The sequence below is a fragment of the Malus domestica genome, chromosome 02 (genome assembly GCF_042453785.1).
Source record: "Malus domestica chromosome 02, GDT2T_hap1".
Taxonomy (NCBI): Eukaryota; Viridiplantae; Streptophyta; class Magnoliopsida; order Rosales; family Rosaceae; genus Malus; species Malus domestica.
This window is the reverse complement of record NC_091662.1, coordinates 12,357,610-12,373,344: the sequence shown is the minus strand read 5'-3', so window position 1 is coordinate 12,373,344 and position 15,735 is coordinate 12,357,610. Positions and strand designations below refer to the sequence as shown.

Genomic DNA, 15,735 nt, shown 5'->3' with positions numbered 1-15,735 from the left:
GGTCCTTTAACTTTAATCCAATTGTAGCAATGGTCCTTACAATATAACTCGTTTTGACAAATTTTTTGACATAGTTGACGAAAAAAACCATAATTATACACTTTGATGAGTTGAGGGACCCTAATTATATAAATAGTCATTCCAACATAGCTTATTTTGACAAAATTTTGACAAAATTGATGAAAAGGACTATAGCTACACATTTTGATAAGTTGAGGGACCATTGCTCCAATTTGATTAAAGTTGAAGGACCATTTGTACAATTTACTCTAATCAAAAATCACGAGAGGTGGCTCAGTGAGTCAAAGTTGAGTTGTAACCAACAAAAAGGTTGAGTTTCAAACATTTTCGTTTGTCCGTGTTGCGAAGAAAAAGAAGGGGCGTAGAAATAAAGCGAGACGCGAATACTACTCTGTCATCTGTAGCAGCGTAGACCCAAAGAGACCAATCATCCAAACCTCCCCGCAAAACCCCTAAAACGACATCGTCCCATCCCAAATCTGCCCCCGCCCCCTTTCTCTCTCTCCGTACTTTCCCACTCATCCACAAAGTCGTCTTCTCTGCAGCTTCTTCTTACCAGGTCAGCATCTATGCATCCCAATAATACACTTTCTGTGTGTGTGTGTATATATATATAGGTGTATGTATATGTCGGCAAGTTTCTTTCTTTCGCTTTGCTAGATTTTCCAGGAAATCCGATCATCAGGTGCTTATAGTTTTGAAATTTCTTGGGTTTTGAATCTGATTGGTTGATAATTATGTCTGTTAATTTTTAGGGTTTATTGGGTTTTTAGTTGTTGGTTGTTCCTTTTGAGCAAGATTTGATTTTGTTTGTTTGTGTCCGATTTAGCAATTTATGATGCTTGTTTATTTGATTTTTGTAGAGAAGTGGTGTTAATTTGAAAAGGGTACTTTAAAAAGGAGTAATTTGTAAGTGTTTTATTACTTTAGGATTATTGTTTTAGCGATCAACGTGAGATTGTAAATTTGTAATTTGTTTGAAAATATCAGATTTAGTTTAATGATTTTGAGTATTAAGCTGCCAATGAACCGACAGTTGTATAGCATTTTAACCCGAAAGGGTCCAGAAAGATGAAAAGATTAAAACGAAAACAGAAGAAACGAAGAATAATTAAAGGACTGGTCACCCTTGAATAGAACGGTTTCTTGATTATGTTTTTCATGGTTGGTGTGTACTAAATTTGATGTTCATTTGGTTATTTTCAGCTTTCTGCATGAAATTTCAGTTTATCGATCTGCTTGGCATGCCTCTCACATCATGATTGATTCAACCTGTACTTGTAGACCAGCACAATTGTTGTATGTAGCACGAATGTACAATCACTTTAGGATTTTTAGGATCATTGTGTTCTTTTTCACTTTTTCAGGAGATATGATTAGGCTATTCAAAGTAAAGGAGAAGCAAAGAGAACTTGCTGAAAATGCGAATGGAGCGTCACCTGTGAAGAAGCAATCTGCTGGGGAATTGCGTCTTCATAGAGGTATTCCTTCTGTCCAATTGCAAATGGAGTATCACCAGTTATTTGTGATGGAAACTTGTACATATTCTTCTAGTTTTTAAATGCCTTTGATGTTCTAATTCCACAAATTAATTGAAATATGAGAGACGAGTGATTTTTTAATGTCAAGCAGTTTGTTGATTGTCAAGCAGCATGGATCAAATCTGTTAGATGGTTTTAATTTTTCTTGGTTGATGTCTTTGCTGACAATATATTCTCTAGCCCATAGTGCTTATGAATGGTGAAATAGGACATCGTTCTTGGTCCATAGTGACGCTGTATAACTTATTTATAGGGTTTTCAGGCTGGTGGTGCTTTAAGTCAATTCAAAAATCAATTTTAAAACGTAACTTCTTTAGCAAATGATTTACCCTGGAATGATTAGGGTTTCATTTTTTTTCAACTCAGGTAGACATTTGAAGTTGAGATAATTTCATGCTGAGTACAATCATTATTTAAATCTGTTTTAATTTTGTTAAAGGATAAAGGGGTTTAAACTGGTTTGTTGCTAAATTGTGTTTTGGATGTGTTGTTTTTTCGAAATGTGGCCACCATTTATTGAAAAAAAAAAACATTTTTGTGGCATCTGATGCAGATATATCTGAGCTGAATCTCGCAAAAACTTGTAGCATTTCATTTCCTAACGGCAAGGATGACCTGATGAACTTTGAGGTTACAATTCGTCCAGATGAAGGATATTACTCGTAAGAAGTTGAACTTTTTGTGTGTAAAAGATTGTTCACATAAAAGCTTTTGCCACAACTGCACATACTAATTTTAGACACCTCTCCTTTGTCAGAGAAGCTGAGTTCTTTCGTTTTCCACTCACACAAACACATGTAGATACTTGCTCGCACAAAAAATTGTCTATAAATTTAGATGTAGGCGGGGGATTTTCAATTGTAAGACAATGCATTGACTATGAAGTCAACACCGAAAATATTCAATATTGTTGTTGCTCAGGTGAACAATCATATATTGTTTCAACATTGTGAATGTCCTGCAGCCATTGTTTGCATTGACTATGCAGTGAAGTCAACACGAATACAAGCATTGGTGTTGAAGGTTTCAATATTTTTGTTACTTCTAAAAGAAAAATATATATTGTTTTTGTTCTGGAAAACAATTATCTATGTTGTTTTAAGATGTCCTATAAAATTAGCATAACGATCAATTAACTACATTCTTTTCCATTTGTTATTACAGAGGAGGTACGTTTTCATTTACTTTCCAAGTGGCGCCTATCTATCCACATGAGGCACCAAAAGTCAAGTGTAAGACCAAGGTAGACCTGCACATCACATATATTTCACCGAGTCTTGTTTAACCGTATTTGTTTCTTCTCTTCTGTTTGATTGCTTATATGCTACATTGTCTCGTACATGGTACAAACCCTCACAGGTCTACCATCCTAATATTGACTTGGAAGGTAATGTCTGCCTCAACATCCTACGAGAAGATTGGAAACCTGTCCTCAACATAAACACTGTCATTTATGGATTGTATCATCTTTTCACGGTACTAATGATTGTCTCGATGGTCCTTTGCGATTCGTTGCCATCTGCTATATGAATGCTTATTTTTCTCTTTGGTTTTGGTTCCAGGAACCAAACTATGAAGATCCACTAAATCATGATGCAGCAGCGGTGTTGAGAGACAACCCGAAGATGTTTGAGTCTAATGTAAAACGTGCTATGGCTGGTGGTTATGTGGGGCAAACGATTTTCCCCCGGTGCATGTAGCTTTTGTTTGGTACCACCAAAGTGCCAATTAAGGTATTTACCAATGCTCGAAATGCAAGTGGGGTTGTAATATTTGTTTGCAGATTGCATTTTCTTTGTTCATCCTTTAAAATGAAAGAAAATTTATCGACGGAGCTGGGGGCAGTAAAATGTATGTCACTGTAACTGTTGGTATGCTTTGTATGTTGACATGAATTTTAATCTTCATTTGTAATAAGGATTCATCTCTCTCTCTCTCTCTCTCTCTCTCTCTCTCTCTCTCTCTCTCTCTCTCTCTCAACAAACAAATATACCAATCTCGACGACAAGATGGATCATCGTTAAAGAATCACGGCATTTTTCTTTTGGCTCTTTATCCAAAATAGTTCTTGAGATTAACGAAACTCTTCACTTTGGTTTGTGGGATTTAAAATCAATAGAAATGGTCCTTAGATGGGTCATGATCAATCATTTTGGTTATTGTGTGAGAAATTTTATTAAATTGAGGGTATTTTTGTCAAATTAACAATTTCTCTTGAACTGGTAGTTTATTCAATTTAATAGAGATTTTTCATAGAAAGACAAAAATGATTGATGGTGGACAATCTTAAAAATTATTTCTGTTGATTTGAAATCTCAAGGATTAAAATGAAGGGTTATGACAATCTCAAGACCATTTTAATTAAAAAAACTTTTCTTTTTTCGTACTTGAATTACAACATTAGTTTTGTTAACGAAAATCTTTTAGTTGAACCGTAAAGTAACCGGTTTGATCCGGTCCCAAGCAGTTTGGGCTTTAACCCATTTTATTTGATTTTCGTTGCTCTTGCCTTATCATATAGGGACGTGCTATCTACATACCTCATTTTACTTCTCACACATCCTTTGATAATTTATGTCATTTGATTTTTTTCAATTCATCCGATCTGAAGATTGAAAATTAAAAGTGTGTGAGAAGTAAAATGGTATGTGTGAATATCACATCTCATTATATATTGCTTGAAACTAAATCATAAAACCAATTTGATTTTTTTAGGTTATACTAAGTTGGGTGTGGTTTGGGTTGGTTGATTTTGGGTCTGAACAGCGTATCGACCGCACGCTGGAGCTTGCCTTAATCAACAGCCGAATCACAATGGGTGAAAACCGATGTAATTGTTTCAGCAATATTGCAATTTGATTTGGTTCCTAAAATATATATAATATATTATATTTGTTTTTTAATCAGATAATATTGTACATAATACGTGTTACTTTATATAATTTTTTTCTAAATTATAAATTGTTTGGTTCGATTAACCCAACCTTTGTAAAATCAAAATTGCATACTAAATGGTTCGGTTTGGTTGGACTCTAGGGTTTTCAGTTTGTTTGCCAGCCTTAAACCATATATAAAACTCCATAAATTGTTACTAATATTTGCCTACATATTTTGTGTGTATGAACATATTTTTTTAGAAAATGAGAAGGAGAGAGGGAGAGAGAGCGAACGTGGGGGGAGTGGAAGGTTTAGGTTTTTGTTTTTTTTGGTTTTTTGTTTTTTGTTTTTGTTTTTTGTTTTTTGATATTGGAGGTATTTTTAACATCACCTATAGGTGATGCTTCAATAAAAAACAGTAAAATTTGGACATGTGAAATTACATTATTGCCCATCATTTTTTTTGCATGATAGAAGACTAAGTAGTCTTTTCACATTCTTTTGGTTGACAAAAAATGTTTAATTAATTAATAGAGATTGTATACTCAATAATACTATTTAATTCTTGACACTGGTGCATTACACGATAGTGGGTAAGAGAGGCTGAAATCTTTCCAGTATATGAAAAAATTAACAAAAAATTGGCTCCGAAGCCAACAGTTGGTCCCCTTCAACAAAGAAAAATACTATTACACCATAATCCTAATTGAAATAGAGCTCGTTTGGATATGCTTTTAAAATGACTGAAAACGTTTTTGGAGAAAATGTTTTTAGAACCAATCTTTAGTAAAGATGCAAATAAATCCTGAAAAAGCACTTAAAGTGTTTTATGCAAGAAGCACCAGTTATGTGTTGCTTTCAGGAAGCACTTTAAGTGCTTTTGGAGCCCAAATTTTTTTTTCTCTAAAAGCGCTTTCAGTCATTTTAAAAGCACATTCAAACGAGCTCATAAACTTCTTAAAGTTTAAAACACAAAAATTATTGTGAACTTTCCTAGTTTAAGTGTGATTGTGTAAATCCTAGATGAGATTTGATTATAATTATTATTTCCTTGACTTGTATTCCTTGTGGATGAGGATTTCTTCTCTACTTTTACCACGTATGGGGGATAAAACATCCTCAATAAACAATTCCCCTACGATTCTACAAACACATCTCTCATCTCTCTCTACTATTGTCGTCGGCCCCCTTCTCCTTGTCAGATAAAATAGGCTACAACACGTTATCAACACACTCCTACCGTTGTGCTTAGGAATATGACGTTGAAGCTTTTTTCTGCCTCAAACCAGTTCATCCATATCATCACGCAATCAGGTTTTTCCAAACAACGGTTTTATCTTGATATTTTTGCAACCCTGATAACATGAACATTTACCATTATGCATGACCCAACTTTACGTTTTTCGAATTTTAGATTCTACATAAATTGTATATGCATTATATTCATAATTGTTGAATTACGTGAATTTGATATTTGCCATAAATTGCACCAAATATATGTACATGCATTCAAATATTTGAATTGATTATGCATTGAATTGAATTGAAAAAAAATAGAAAAATTGAAATCAGGAAACCTGGTTCTTTCGAACCCGTGACCTCTATCACCTATCCATGTAGATGGGCCCCCGAGCCAAGAACCCAGACTGGAGCTTCTGCCCCTAGCCCAAAACCTAGAACTCGACACCCAAAAAGTGTTGCCACCCTTCAGCCATCGTGCTGCATGGCCTGCAGCCATGCCCAGCCACCTCGGCTACCCCCCCCCCCCGACGACTTGAAGATCGTCCATGGTGTCCCTTGGTTGAAGATTCCTTTGAATCTCATCGAATTTCTTGAAATTCTGATTTTAATTTCCGAGGTTTTGGTTGAATTGTTGAGATTTCACAATCTTGATTCGTAATTGTGGTTAAAAACACCCAACAAGGGTGCCCCGAGTCCCCCAATCCAAGAATTGGCCACCTACAGTGGCGGTGTAGGTCACTTTCTCCGGCAACACCTCCTAGCTCTGGTAGGACTTCTTGGTCCATCCCTACCCCAGTTTGGGCCTGGTATGATCTTTGGCCAGAATTTTTTTTTCCTTTTACCCAACCATACAAAAAAAAAATTGTAGGGCCTGCCAACTTGGGTCGACCCAATTCTTGACACCAGCCTATGCGACTTTGGTGTCCCGTATCCCCATAGCACCAGATATGTGCCCTTTGTTTGGGCCTGCATCCCAACCAAGCTAACCTAGCCCAATTTTTGGGCTTGGGCTGCACGTCCCTAATTACTTAGCCCACCCATGGGCTTAGGCCTTTCTTTTGGGCCCCGAGTTTAATTGCCTAATTATTTTTAGGCTTAATGGGTTTTATATTTTTTCACCCACACTTTAAATTTGGCCTGAAGTCCAAATAATTAATTCAATTATAATTTTAGACCTGAAGTTCTATTTGCAAATTTTCTTGTTGCATATTTCTGTGTATATATTTGCATTTGTCTGTAGGAACATATGAACTTGAAATTCATAATTATTTTAAAACCTGAAGTTTCTATAAAAATGCCTTGTTTGAAAGTCTGAAGTTTTTCACTTAAAACATCACACATGAAAACCCGAAGCTTTTTCATGCGAATATTAACCAAAACATGTTTATTAGAACCTGAATGTTCTACTCCTACGTAAATGGATTGATTATTTTTCTCCATTGCACTAATCACATCTTGTCCTTTATTTTGTGATAGGAACATGTCAAATTTGAATAAGCTTAACTTCACTGCTTTGGAGGTCTCTGGAAGGAACTACCTTAAGTGGGTCCAAGATGTGAAGCTCCACTTCATTGCAAAGAATTTGCGTCCTGCCATTGAAGATGAGACGGACAACCCTGTTGGTGAAGCTGAGAAAGCCACCACTATGATCTTTATCCGAAGACATATCCACGACCTTTTGCAAATTGAATATCTTGCTCAGGAGGATCCACGAGCAATGGGTCGCTTTGGCTGGTCGTTTTGATCACCAAAAGGACATCTTCTTGCCTGAACTAAGACATGACTGGTAGCATTTGCGCTTCCAAGACTTTAAGTATGTGAATGAATATAATTCTAAAGTTTGTTGAATCCGATCACTTCTTAAGTTTTGTAATGAAACTTTGATCGAAGAGGATCTCTTGGAGAAAACCTATTCGACATTATCTGCTACTAATATTCTCATGCAGCAACAATATAAAGCCTAGAAGTTCATTAAGTTCTCAGATTTGATCTCTGTTTTACTTCTCGCTAAAACGTAGAACCAGTTATTGATGAAAAATCATCAAGCTTGACCTACTAGGGCAACTGCTGTGCCTGAAGCACACTATAACATAAGCCAATGCCCAAAACGTCAAAAAAGGCACGGTAGGGGTGGCTAGAAACCATCCCACCAAGGTCAACAGAGTCAAGGCACATCCAAGTGAGGAAACAAAGCCCAGAAGAGCCCAAACCTCACTCCCAAGGCCCCAAACTTCAAGAATAATGGCAAGGTATCTGAAACCATGGATGTAGATATGTGCTATCGTTGTGGTTAAAAGGACCATTGGTCCCTTATTTGCCAAGCTCCCCAGAATGTTGTAGCTGAATATCATTCTCATCGTAAGAAGTTTGAATCAAACTTTGTGCTAGTGAACGGTCCAGAGAGTACAAAGATTGAGGTTTCTGACTTTCAGGAGGCTATCACACCTATGAAAGATTAGAATCTTAGACATGGACTTATTTTTTAGTTAAAATAAGACCATGGGGCCGAATTCCACAATAGTGGCCGAAGCCCTCTTCATTTTTAGTTAAATTTTGAACAATTTTCCTTTATGTTTGGATTATTTGTTGGTGATTCGTTTTTGGATATTAAGCTTTTAATTAATTTCCGTCCTTGAATACTTAAAAATTATTTTGAATGGATATTTGTTTTTAGAACTTTTATGCATGTGACCGATTCAAATTAATTTTTGATTCTAGGTATGACTAGTGAGGAAGTTAGTTGTCTGACAGATAGTGCAACCACGCACACCGTTTTACGTGAACGCATTTATTTCACTAACTTCGTACCTAAGAATGCACCTCTGACAACCTTCTCGGGCCCATCCAACCTGATTGAAGGATACAGTAAGACACATATAATGTTGTTTAATTGTACAATCTTGACCATTGATGAGGCTCTTTATTCTCCACGTTCCGGAAGAACGTTGTTGAGCTTTAAGAACATTAGAGATAACAATTACCACGCTGAAACCCACTTAGAAAACAGAGTTGAATTTTTATGCATAACTTCTTACGAATATGGCCAGAAGTGTATTTTAGAGAAGATGAAGCGTATCTTGAGTGGTCTGTATGCTACGACCATATGCCCCATAGAAAGTCACTATGTGGTTGGCCCTACCTCTGGGACCGCTCGCCAAATTACATTATGGCATGATCGTTTGGGACATCATGGACGAACAGCGATGCGCCGTATCCTCAAATCATCACACGGGCATCCATAAACCCGAAGTTTAGGTTCGATTCAAGGAATCACATGTCAAACATGTTCTATGGGAAAACTTATTACTCAACTTCTTATGATAGGATTCGTTCAAATCCTCCCATTTTTCTACAACGGATTCAGAGGGACATTTGTGGACCGATTCACCCTCGATGCGGACCATTTAGATATTTTATGGTTTTGGTTGACACTTCCACACGTTGGTCACACATGTGCTTGTTGTCCACAAAGAACGCTACATTCTCCAAACTATTGACTCAGATTATCAAGCTCAGGGCTTACCACCATGATTATCCGATCAAAACTATTCAATTGGATAATGTTGGAGAATTCACATCTAAAACTTTTGATGACTATTGCATGTCGGTTGGGGTTGAAGTTGAACATCCAGTACCCATGTTCACACCCAGAACGGCATGGCATAGGCATTCATTAAGCGTTTACAAATGATTGCTCGATCGTTGGTCATACATACCAAGCTCCCGATCACTACTTTGGGTCATACAATATTGCACGCAGTCATGTTGGTCTGCCTGAGGCCTGTTGCGACCCAACCATATAACGCAATTCAGTTGGTTACTAGATACAAACCCGACATATTGCATCTGTGCGTTTTTTGTTATGCGATCTATGTGTCGATTTCGCCGACCTTACATACCAAAATGGGGTTTCATCGAGGGATGGGAATCTATGTTAGATATGGTTATCTTTCGATTATTCGTTACTTAGAACCTTTGATAGGCGATATGTTTATCGCTCATTTTGCGGATTGTCACTTCTATGAGACAGTATTTCCATCGTTAGGGGGAGATAAGAACGTCAACATTCCTAAAGAACGATGTGAATTATCATGGACGACTCCCACTTTGTCTCATTTAAATCCCCCCATCGCTCAATCTAAAACTGAAATGCAGTGTATATTAGATCTTTAGAGCAAGCCAGATGCTTTCATCGATCTAGCTCACGTGACAAGATCACATATTCCAACTGCAAATATGTCTGCAAAGATGGATATACCAAATGTACGACGAACTTTCTTCCTGAAGGCCTGGGACGCCAATCTTGGTGATCCACGTACATTAGCGGCTAGCCAATCATCTGCCCCTACACAAAAGCGTGGCAGACCTCTTAGTTTAAAGGATTCACACCCTCGGAAGAGGAAACCCACGGCACAAGCACCTAAAGAACCTATCGTGAATCCAACTATCGCTTACTCATTCTATCCAACTTATAAGGAAATTCTAGATTACGGAAGCGTCCTTGAAGAGACAAATACTCATCTTACGAATCGTGAGATTTTGGTCTATCATGCTAGCTTAGATAATGTGTGGTGTAGAAATGAGATGATCGTCGACAATGCATTAGCATATGCTGTAGCTACTGAGATCATGTTGGGCGATGACATTAAACCGTGTTCCGTTGATGAATGTTGATGTAGAACCGATTGGTCAGACTGGAAACAAGTAATCCAAGTCGAACTTGATTCGCTTGCGAAATGTAAGGTGTTTGGACCTGTAGCTCCTACTCCTCCACATGTGAAACCCGTTGGCTACAAGTGGCTTTGTTGCACAAGGCTTCTCACAACGCCCCGAGATTAACTATGACGAAACTTATTCACCCATTATGGATGTGATTACTTTTGGATACCTTATTAGTTTGGTAGTTTCCGAAAAAAACTGAGTATGCAGTTGATGGACGTAGTAACTGCGTATCTCTATGGGGATCTTGATACGGAAATCTGTATGAAAGTTCTCGAAGGACTTACATTGACTGGTTCAAATATTTCCAAACCCTGGAACACGCTCTCAATTCGGTTAAGGCATTCACTTCATGATTTGAAGCAATCCAAAAAAATGTTAGTGAGTATTTGACTAATCAGGAATACGTGAACAACGAACTATGCCCTTGTGTGTTAATTAAGAAGTCACATTCCAGTTTTACGATAATTGCAGTATATGTCGATAACATGAACCTTATTAGAATTCCTGAAGAGCTCGCGAGATAAAGCACCATTCGGATGAAATCCTAGTACATCAAACGAACTATACCCAAAAGGTGTTGCGCCGCTTTAACGAGGATAAAGCGAAACCTTTAGGTACTCTTATGGTCGTTCAATCGCTAGATGCAAAACGAGATCCGTTTAGTTCGAATGAGGATGATGAAGAGATTTTGGAGCCTAAAGTTCCTTATCTAACATCGATGGACGCCTTATTGTACTTAGCTCAATGCACTAGACCAGACATCTCCTTCGCCGTTAATCTTTTAGCAAGATATAATAATGCACCGACACGCAGAAACTGGACCGGCGTGAAAGACATCTTCCGTTACCTTAAGGGTATAACGAATTTGGGCTTGTTATATCCATAAGGATCCTCAAGTGATGCCGCACCCTCTGCTTCTCGAGTCGATTCATGCCTTATTGGTTATACTGACGCAAGATACTTATATAATCCGCACAAGGTGCGTTCTTAAACGGGTTATGTCTTTACCGTTAGAGGCATCACAATCTCTTGGAGGTCAACTAAACAGACCTTAGTTGCCACTTCGTCTAACCATGCTGAAATTCTCGCCTCACATGAAGCAACTCGAGAATGTTTTTGGTTGAGAGCAGTAGTGGGCCATATTCGAATCTTCTGCGATCTCTACCCCGCCGTAAATGTCCTTACGACAATCATTGAAGATAACGCAATATGCATTGAATAACTCAAGAATGGTTACATCAAATGAGACAACACCAAACACATTGCGCCGAAGTTCTTCTTTTCACATTAACAATAAGAGCATCATAAGATTGAAGTCACACAAATCCATTCACAAGACAATCTAGCTGACCTCTTCACCAAATCACTACCAAAGACGACATTTCAAAAGCTTGTTCAAGGAATTGGTATGCGTAAAGTTTTTGAGTTGTAACATTGTTATTTCTCTTTGGAATTGTGTCAAACTCATGTGGAGTATCCTGAAGATACTTACTTGATCTTAATGTACTCTTTTTCTTACAATTAGGAGCATTTTTCCCACTGGATTTTTGCTACCTAACCAGGTTTTAATGAGGCACCCATCTTGGGTTGGTCATGTCCCTGATGACGTCCCGTAGACGTTTCTTTTGACTTTGCATTTCTCACACATTTTTCCTTAGACTATGGATTTTGTCCCTACTCGGGTTTTTGCCATAGCCTTAGGGTTTTTTTTTTGGGTGAGATTTACTACTTTATGCAAGTTCTTACCTTATTGAGAATAAACGTTGTTCCTTAGAATCAGTGTCGACAAGTCGACTTACTTAACTTCTGCATGATGCTGAATCCACCTTGAGTATTTACACACTCAACGGGGAGTGTTGTGAACTTTCCTAGTTTAAATGTGATTATGTAAATCCTAGATTAGATTTGATTATAGTTATTCTTTCCTATATGCACTTTTATTCCTTGGGGATAAATGATTTCTTCTCTTCTTTTACTACTATAAATAAATGCGTTACATAGGGGATAAAACATCCTCAATACACAATTTATCTACAATTCTACAAACACATCTCTCATTTCTCTCTACTCTTACCGCCGGCTCCCTTCTCCTTGTCAGATAAAATAGGCAACAAAAAAAATTATATTTTAATTAAATTGTTTCCATCCAAAACGCAAGTGCATACCAAACTTTTCCTTATCCAGATTGTGTAAAGAAACAGTATAAATAATGGAACACCAAAACCACCGCATAAACAAATCAGGCATAAACCCCAGGGAGAGGAGACGATCAATCTTCCAAGGTTCCCCAAACCCATAAACGACAGGTCGTTCCCTTCCAAATCTGCCCCCTTGCTCTCTCTCGCTCTCTCTCGCTCTCTCCTCACTTTCTCACTCGTCCCCAACTCTTCCCTTGCAGAGCTTCTCTTCTCTACCAGGTCAGCATCTACCCATCGCAGTATTATGTATATATATGTCTGCAAGTCTCTTTCTTTCTTCTGATCTGTTAGATTTTCCAGGCAATCCAATCAGGTGCTTAAAGTATTCAACTTTTTTCTGCCCCTACCCCCCCCCCTCCCCAAAAACCCCAAATTTTGATATTTTATTATTTGTACCACTTGGGTTTTGACATCTGATTGGTTGATTATGTTTGTAAACTATGGGGGTTTATTAGGTTTTAGTTTTTCAGAATGATTTGAGTTTTGTTTCCCTCTAGAAATTTTTGATACTCGTTTATGTTCATTTTGATTGAGAACAGAACTTAATTCGAAAAAGGGTATTAATAAAAAGGACTAATTTGTAAGTGTTTGATCACTTTTGGGTTATTATTTTAGAGGAGATTGTAATTTGTTAGAGATCATATCATATTTTGATTCAGGGTTTTGAGTATTACCATTAACCCTAAAGGGTCCAGAAAGAAAAAATAATACAGCAAAAACAAGGGCAACAAAAATAATTAAAGGACCAGTCACCAGTGAATAGCAATTCTTATGGTTTCCTGATGATGTTTTCCTTGCTTGGTGTGTACTCCATTTGATGTTCTTTTGGTTAGTTTCGACATTATGTAGTGTATCGATCCGCCTGACATATCTTGTATGTTCTATGCCATTGTTTTCCCATGTCACAGATTTGGGCCCTTTGGGGGTAATTGTGTTTTGTTTTCTCTTATTCAGGAGATATGATTAGGCTATTCAAAGAAAAGGAAAAGCTGAGAGCACAAAACGCCAATGGAGCCTCACCAGTTACGAAGCAATCTGCTGGAAAATTGCGTCTTAATAAAGGTTTTCCATCTATGTCATGATTACATCAGTTGATGTGTTTTAATATTGCAACTGAAACTTCCACATTTTCATCATTCTTCTCCAAAAAGAGTTTGGTGATTGTTAAGCAGTATGGATCAATTCCGTTAGATGGTTTTCATTACTATTGATGGTTTACTTGTCTTATTAGTTTGGGTTAATGAGGAGTTGGAGTTTGTCCTGGACTGAAACTAAATTTTTAAGCCTGGTGCTTATGAGTGGTTTTTGAATGGTGAAATAAAACAGCCATCTTGGTCCTTGGTTCCACTATAATAATTATTTAGCGGTGTTGAGGCTGGTGGAGTTTTTAGTCAAATTAAAACATTACAGTTTTTAGCAAATGGATTAACACCATGACTACTTAGCGTGTCATCTTTTCTCAAATCAGGTTGATATACGAAATTGAGATGATTTTTTTTCGGATTACAAAGCCTAGCAAATGGAATGGCAGCTGAATCTTTTCTAGCATTCTTGATTGAACTTTACATGTCATTATTTAAATCAGTTATAATTTGGTTGAGGATGCAGGTTTTAAACTGGTTCTCATTCTGAATTACGTTTACTCTTTTATATTTTGGACTATGCGTGGAGTTGTATTGTTTCTCTAGATCTACGCATCCGTTTAATTAAAAAAAAATGACGACTTGGGGCTTCTGATGCAGATATGTCTGAGCTGAATTTACCAAAATCCTGTAGCATTCATTATCCTCATGGCAAGGATGAGCTGATGAACTTTGAGGTTACAATTCGTCCGGATGAAGGATATTACAAGTAAGGAATTCTACTGATTGTTTGCAAAATTTTGACCAAACTTATTATTTTAGACACCTTTCAATTGTAAGAGAAGTTGGTTTCTTCTTTCGTTTCCACATACACGAACACTTTGTCACACAAATATGTCTATGAATATATGTGTGCATGAATTTACAACTGTAAGACACTTGACAATGTGAGTGCCTGCAACCATTGTTTTAGTTAACTACACAATAAATTCAACACGACCACAAGAAGCAATGGTGTTGAAGGTTTCATATTGTTGTTCCTCTAGAGAACAGTTATATGTGTTGTTTCTAATGTCTTGTAAATTAGCATAACCATCAGTTTTCTACATTATCTTTCCGTTTGCCATTACAGAGGCGGTGTTTTTATGTTTACGTTCCAAGTTGCCACTATCTATCCACATGAGGCTCCAAAAGTCAAGTGTAAGACCAAGGTAAAGCTGCCAAGAAAATATTTTTCACTTAGTTTTGTTTAACTTCATCTCTTCCCTATGATCGCTTATATGAAACATTCTCTTGTACGTACTCCAACCCCTCACAGGTCTACCATCCGAATATTGACTTGGAAGGAAATGTCTGCCTCAACATCCTACGAGAAGATTGGAAACCTGTCCTCAATATAAACACTATCATATATGGATTATATCACCTCTTCACGGTACTAATGACTCTCTTGAATCTTTGTAGTCCTCCACTCCTATGATTTGTTTCCATCTGGTATTTGAATGTCGCTTATTTTTGTCTTTGAATTTTGTTTGCAGGAACCAAATTATGAAGATCCACTAAATCATGATGCAGCTGCAGTGTTAAGAGACAACCCGAAGATGTTTGAAGCTAATGTAAGAAGGGCTATGGCCGGTGGGTATGTGGGGCAAACCTTATTCCCCCGGTGCACATAGCTTTCGTTTGGTAGCACCAAGGAGTGCCAATTGACATTGTGCTCGGAACGGAAATGTGGTTGTAATATTTGTTGCAGATTGCGGTTTCTTTTTCAATCAATTTAGTTGGAGGCTTAAAAATGTATGTCACTGTAACTTTTTGGAATGCTTTGTAGTGTCTTGACTTGCCCAAATATTATCTTGTTATCTCACACACACACACACTCTCTCTCTCTCTCTCTCTCTCTCTCTCTCTCTCTATCTACTATCAAACTGATCATGTCATGTGACCGTACATTGTACTGTGTGCACATGTTGTATGCACGATTTCTCCGCTCCCGGCCCTGTACGGTTGTAGTTTGCTGTATCCGTGCTCGAGTGATATATTGCAGTGAGT

The 15,735-nt window shown here is 37.5% G+C and overlaps 2 protein-coding genes across 5 annotated transcripts; both read left to right on the top strand.

Moving 5' to 3' along the window:
- The first annotated feature begins 296 nt into the window (after window positions 1–296).
- Window positions 297–3,490, top strand: LOC103401882 (NEDD8-conjugating enzyme Ubc12). Of its 3 annotated transcripts, XM_070808560.1 has the most exons (7): window positions 596–706; window positions 885–930; window positions 1,389–1,502; window positions 2,116–2,224; window positions 2,727–2,805; window positions 2,922–3,038; window positions 3,125–3,490. In XM_070808560.1, exons 3-7 carry the CDS (start codon window positions 1,394–1,396, stop codon window positions 3,260–3,262), a joined length of 552 nt encoding a protein of 183 aa, XP_070664661.1. In that variant the 5' UTR covers window positions 596–706; window positions 885–930; window positions 1,389–1,393; the 3' UTR covers window positions 3,263–3,490. The 3 variants fall into 3 exon arrangements, with proteins under 3 accessions (XP_008338821.1, XP_008338827.1, XP_070664661.1); XM_008340599.4 differs by lacking the exons at window positions 596–706; window positions 885–930 and adding an exon at window positions 297–580; XM_008340605.4 differs by lacking the exon at window positions 885–930 and having other exon boundaries at window positions 570–706.
- An 8,948-nt stretch (window positions 3,491–12,438) lies between these two features.
- On the top strand, window positions 12,439–15,532 carry LOC103401872 (NEDD8-conjugating enzyme Ubc12-like). 2 transcript variants are annotated; one of them, XM_008340590.4, is made up of 6 exons: window positions 12,439–12,820; window positions 13,556–13,663; window positions 14,344–14,452; window positions 14,816–14,894; window positions 15,002–15,118; window positions 15,222–15,532. In XM_008340590.4, the coding sequence occupies exons 2-6, from the start codon at window positions 13,561–13,563 to the stop codon at window positions 15,357–15,359; spliced, it is 546 nt and encodes a 181-aa protein (XP_008338812.1). In that variant the 5' UTR covers window positions 12,439–12,820; window positions 13,556–13,560; the 3' UTR covers window positions 15,360–15,532. The 2 variants fall into 2 exon arrangements, with proteins under 2 accessions (XP_008338812.1, XP_017180043.1); XM_017324554.3 differs by having other exon boundaries at window positions 12,582–12,820; window positions 13,510–13,663.
- The last annotated feature ends 203 nt before the right edge of the window (window positions 15,533–15,735 follow it).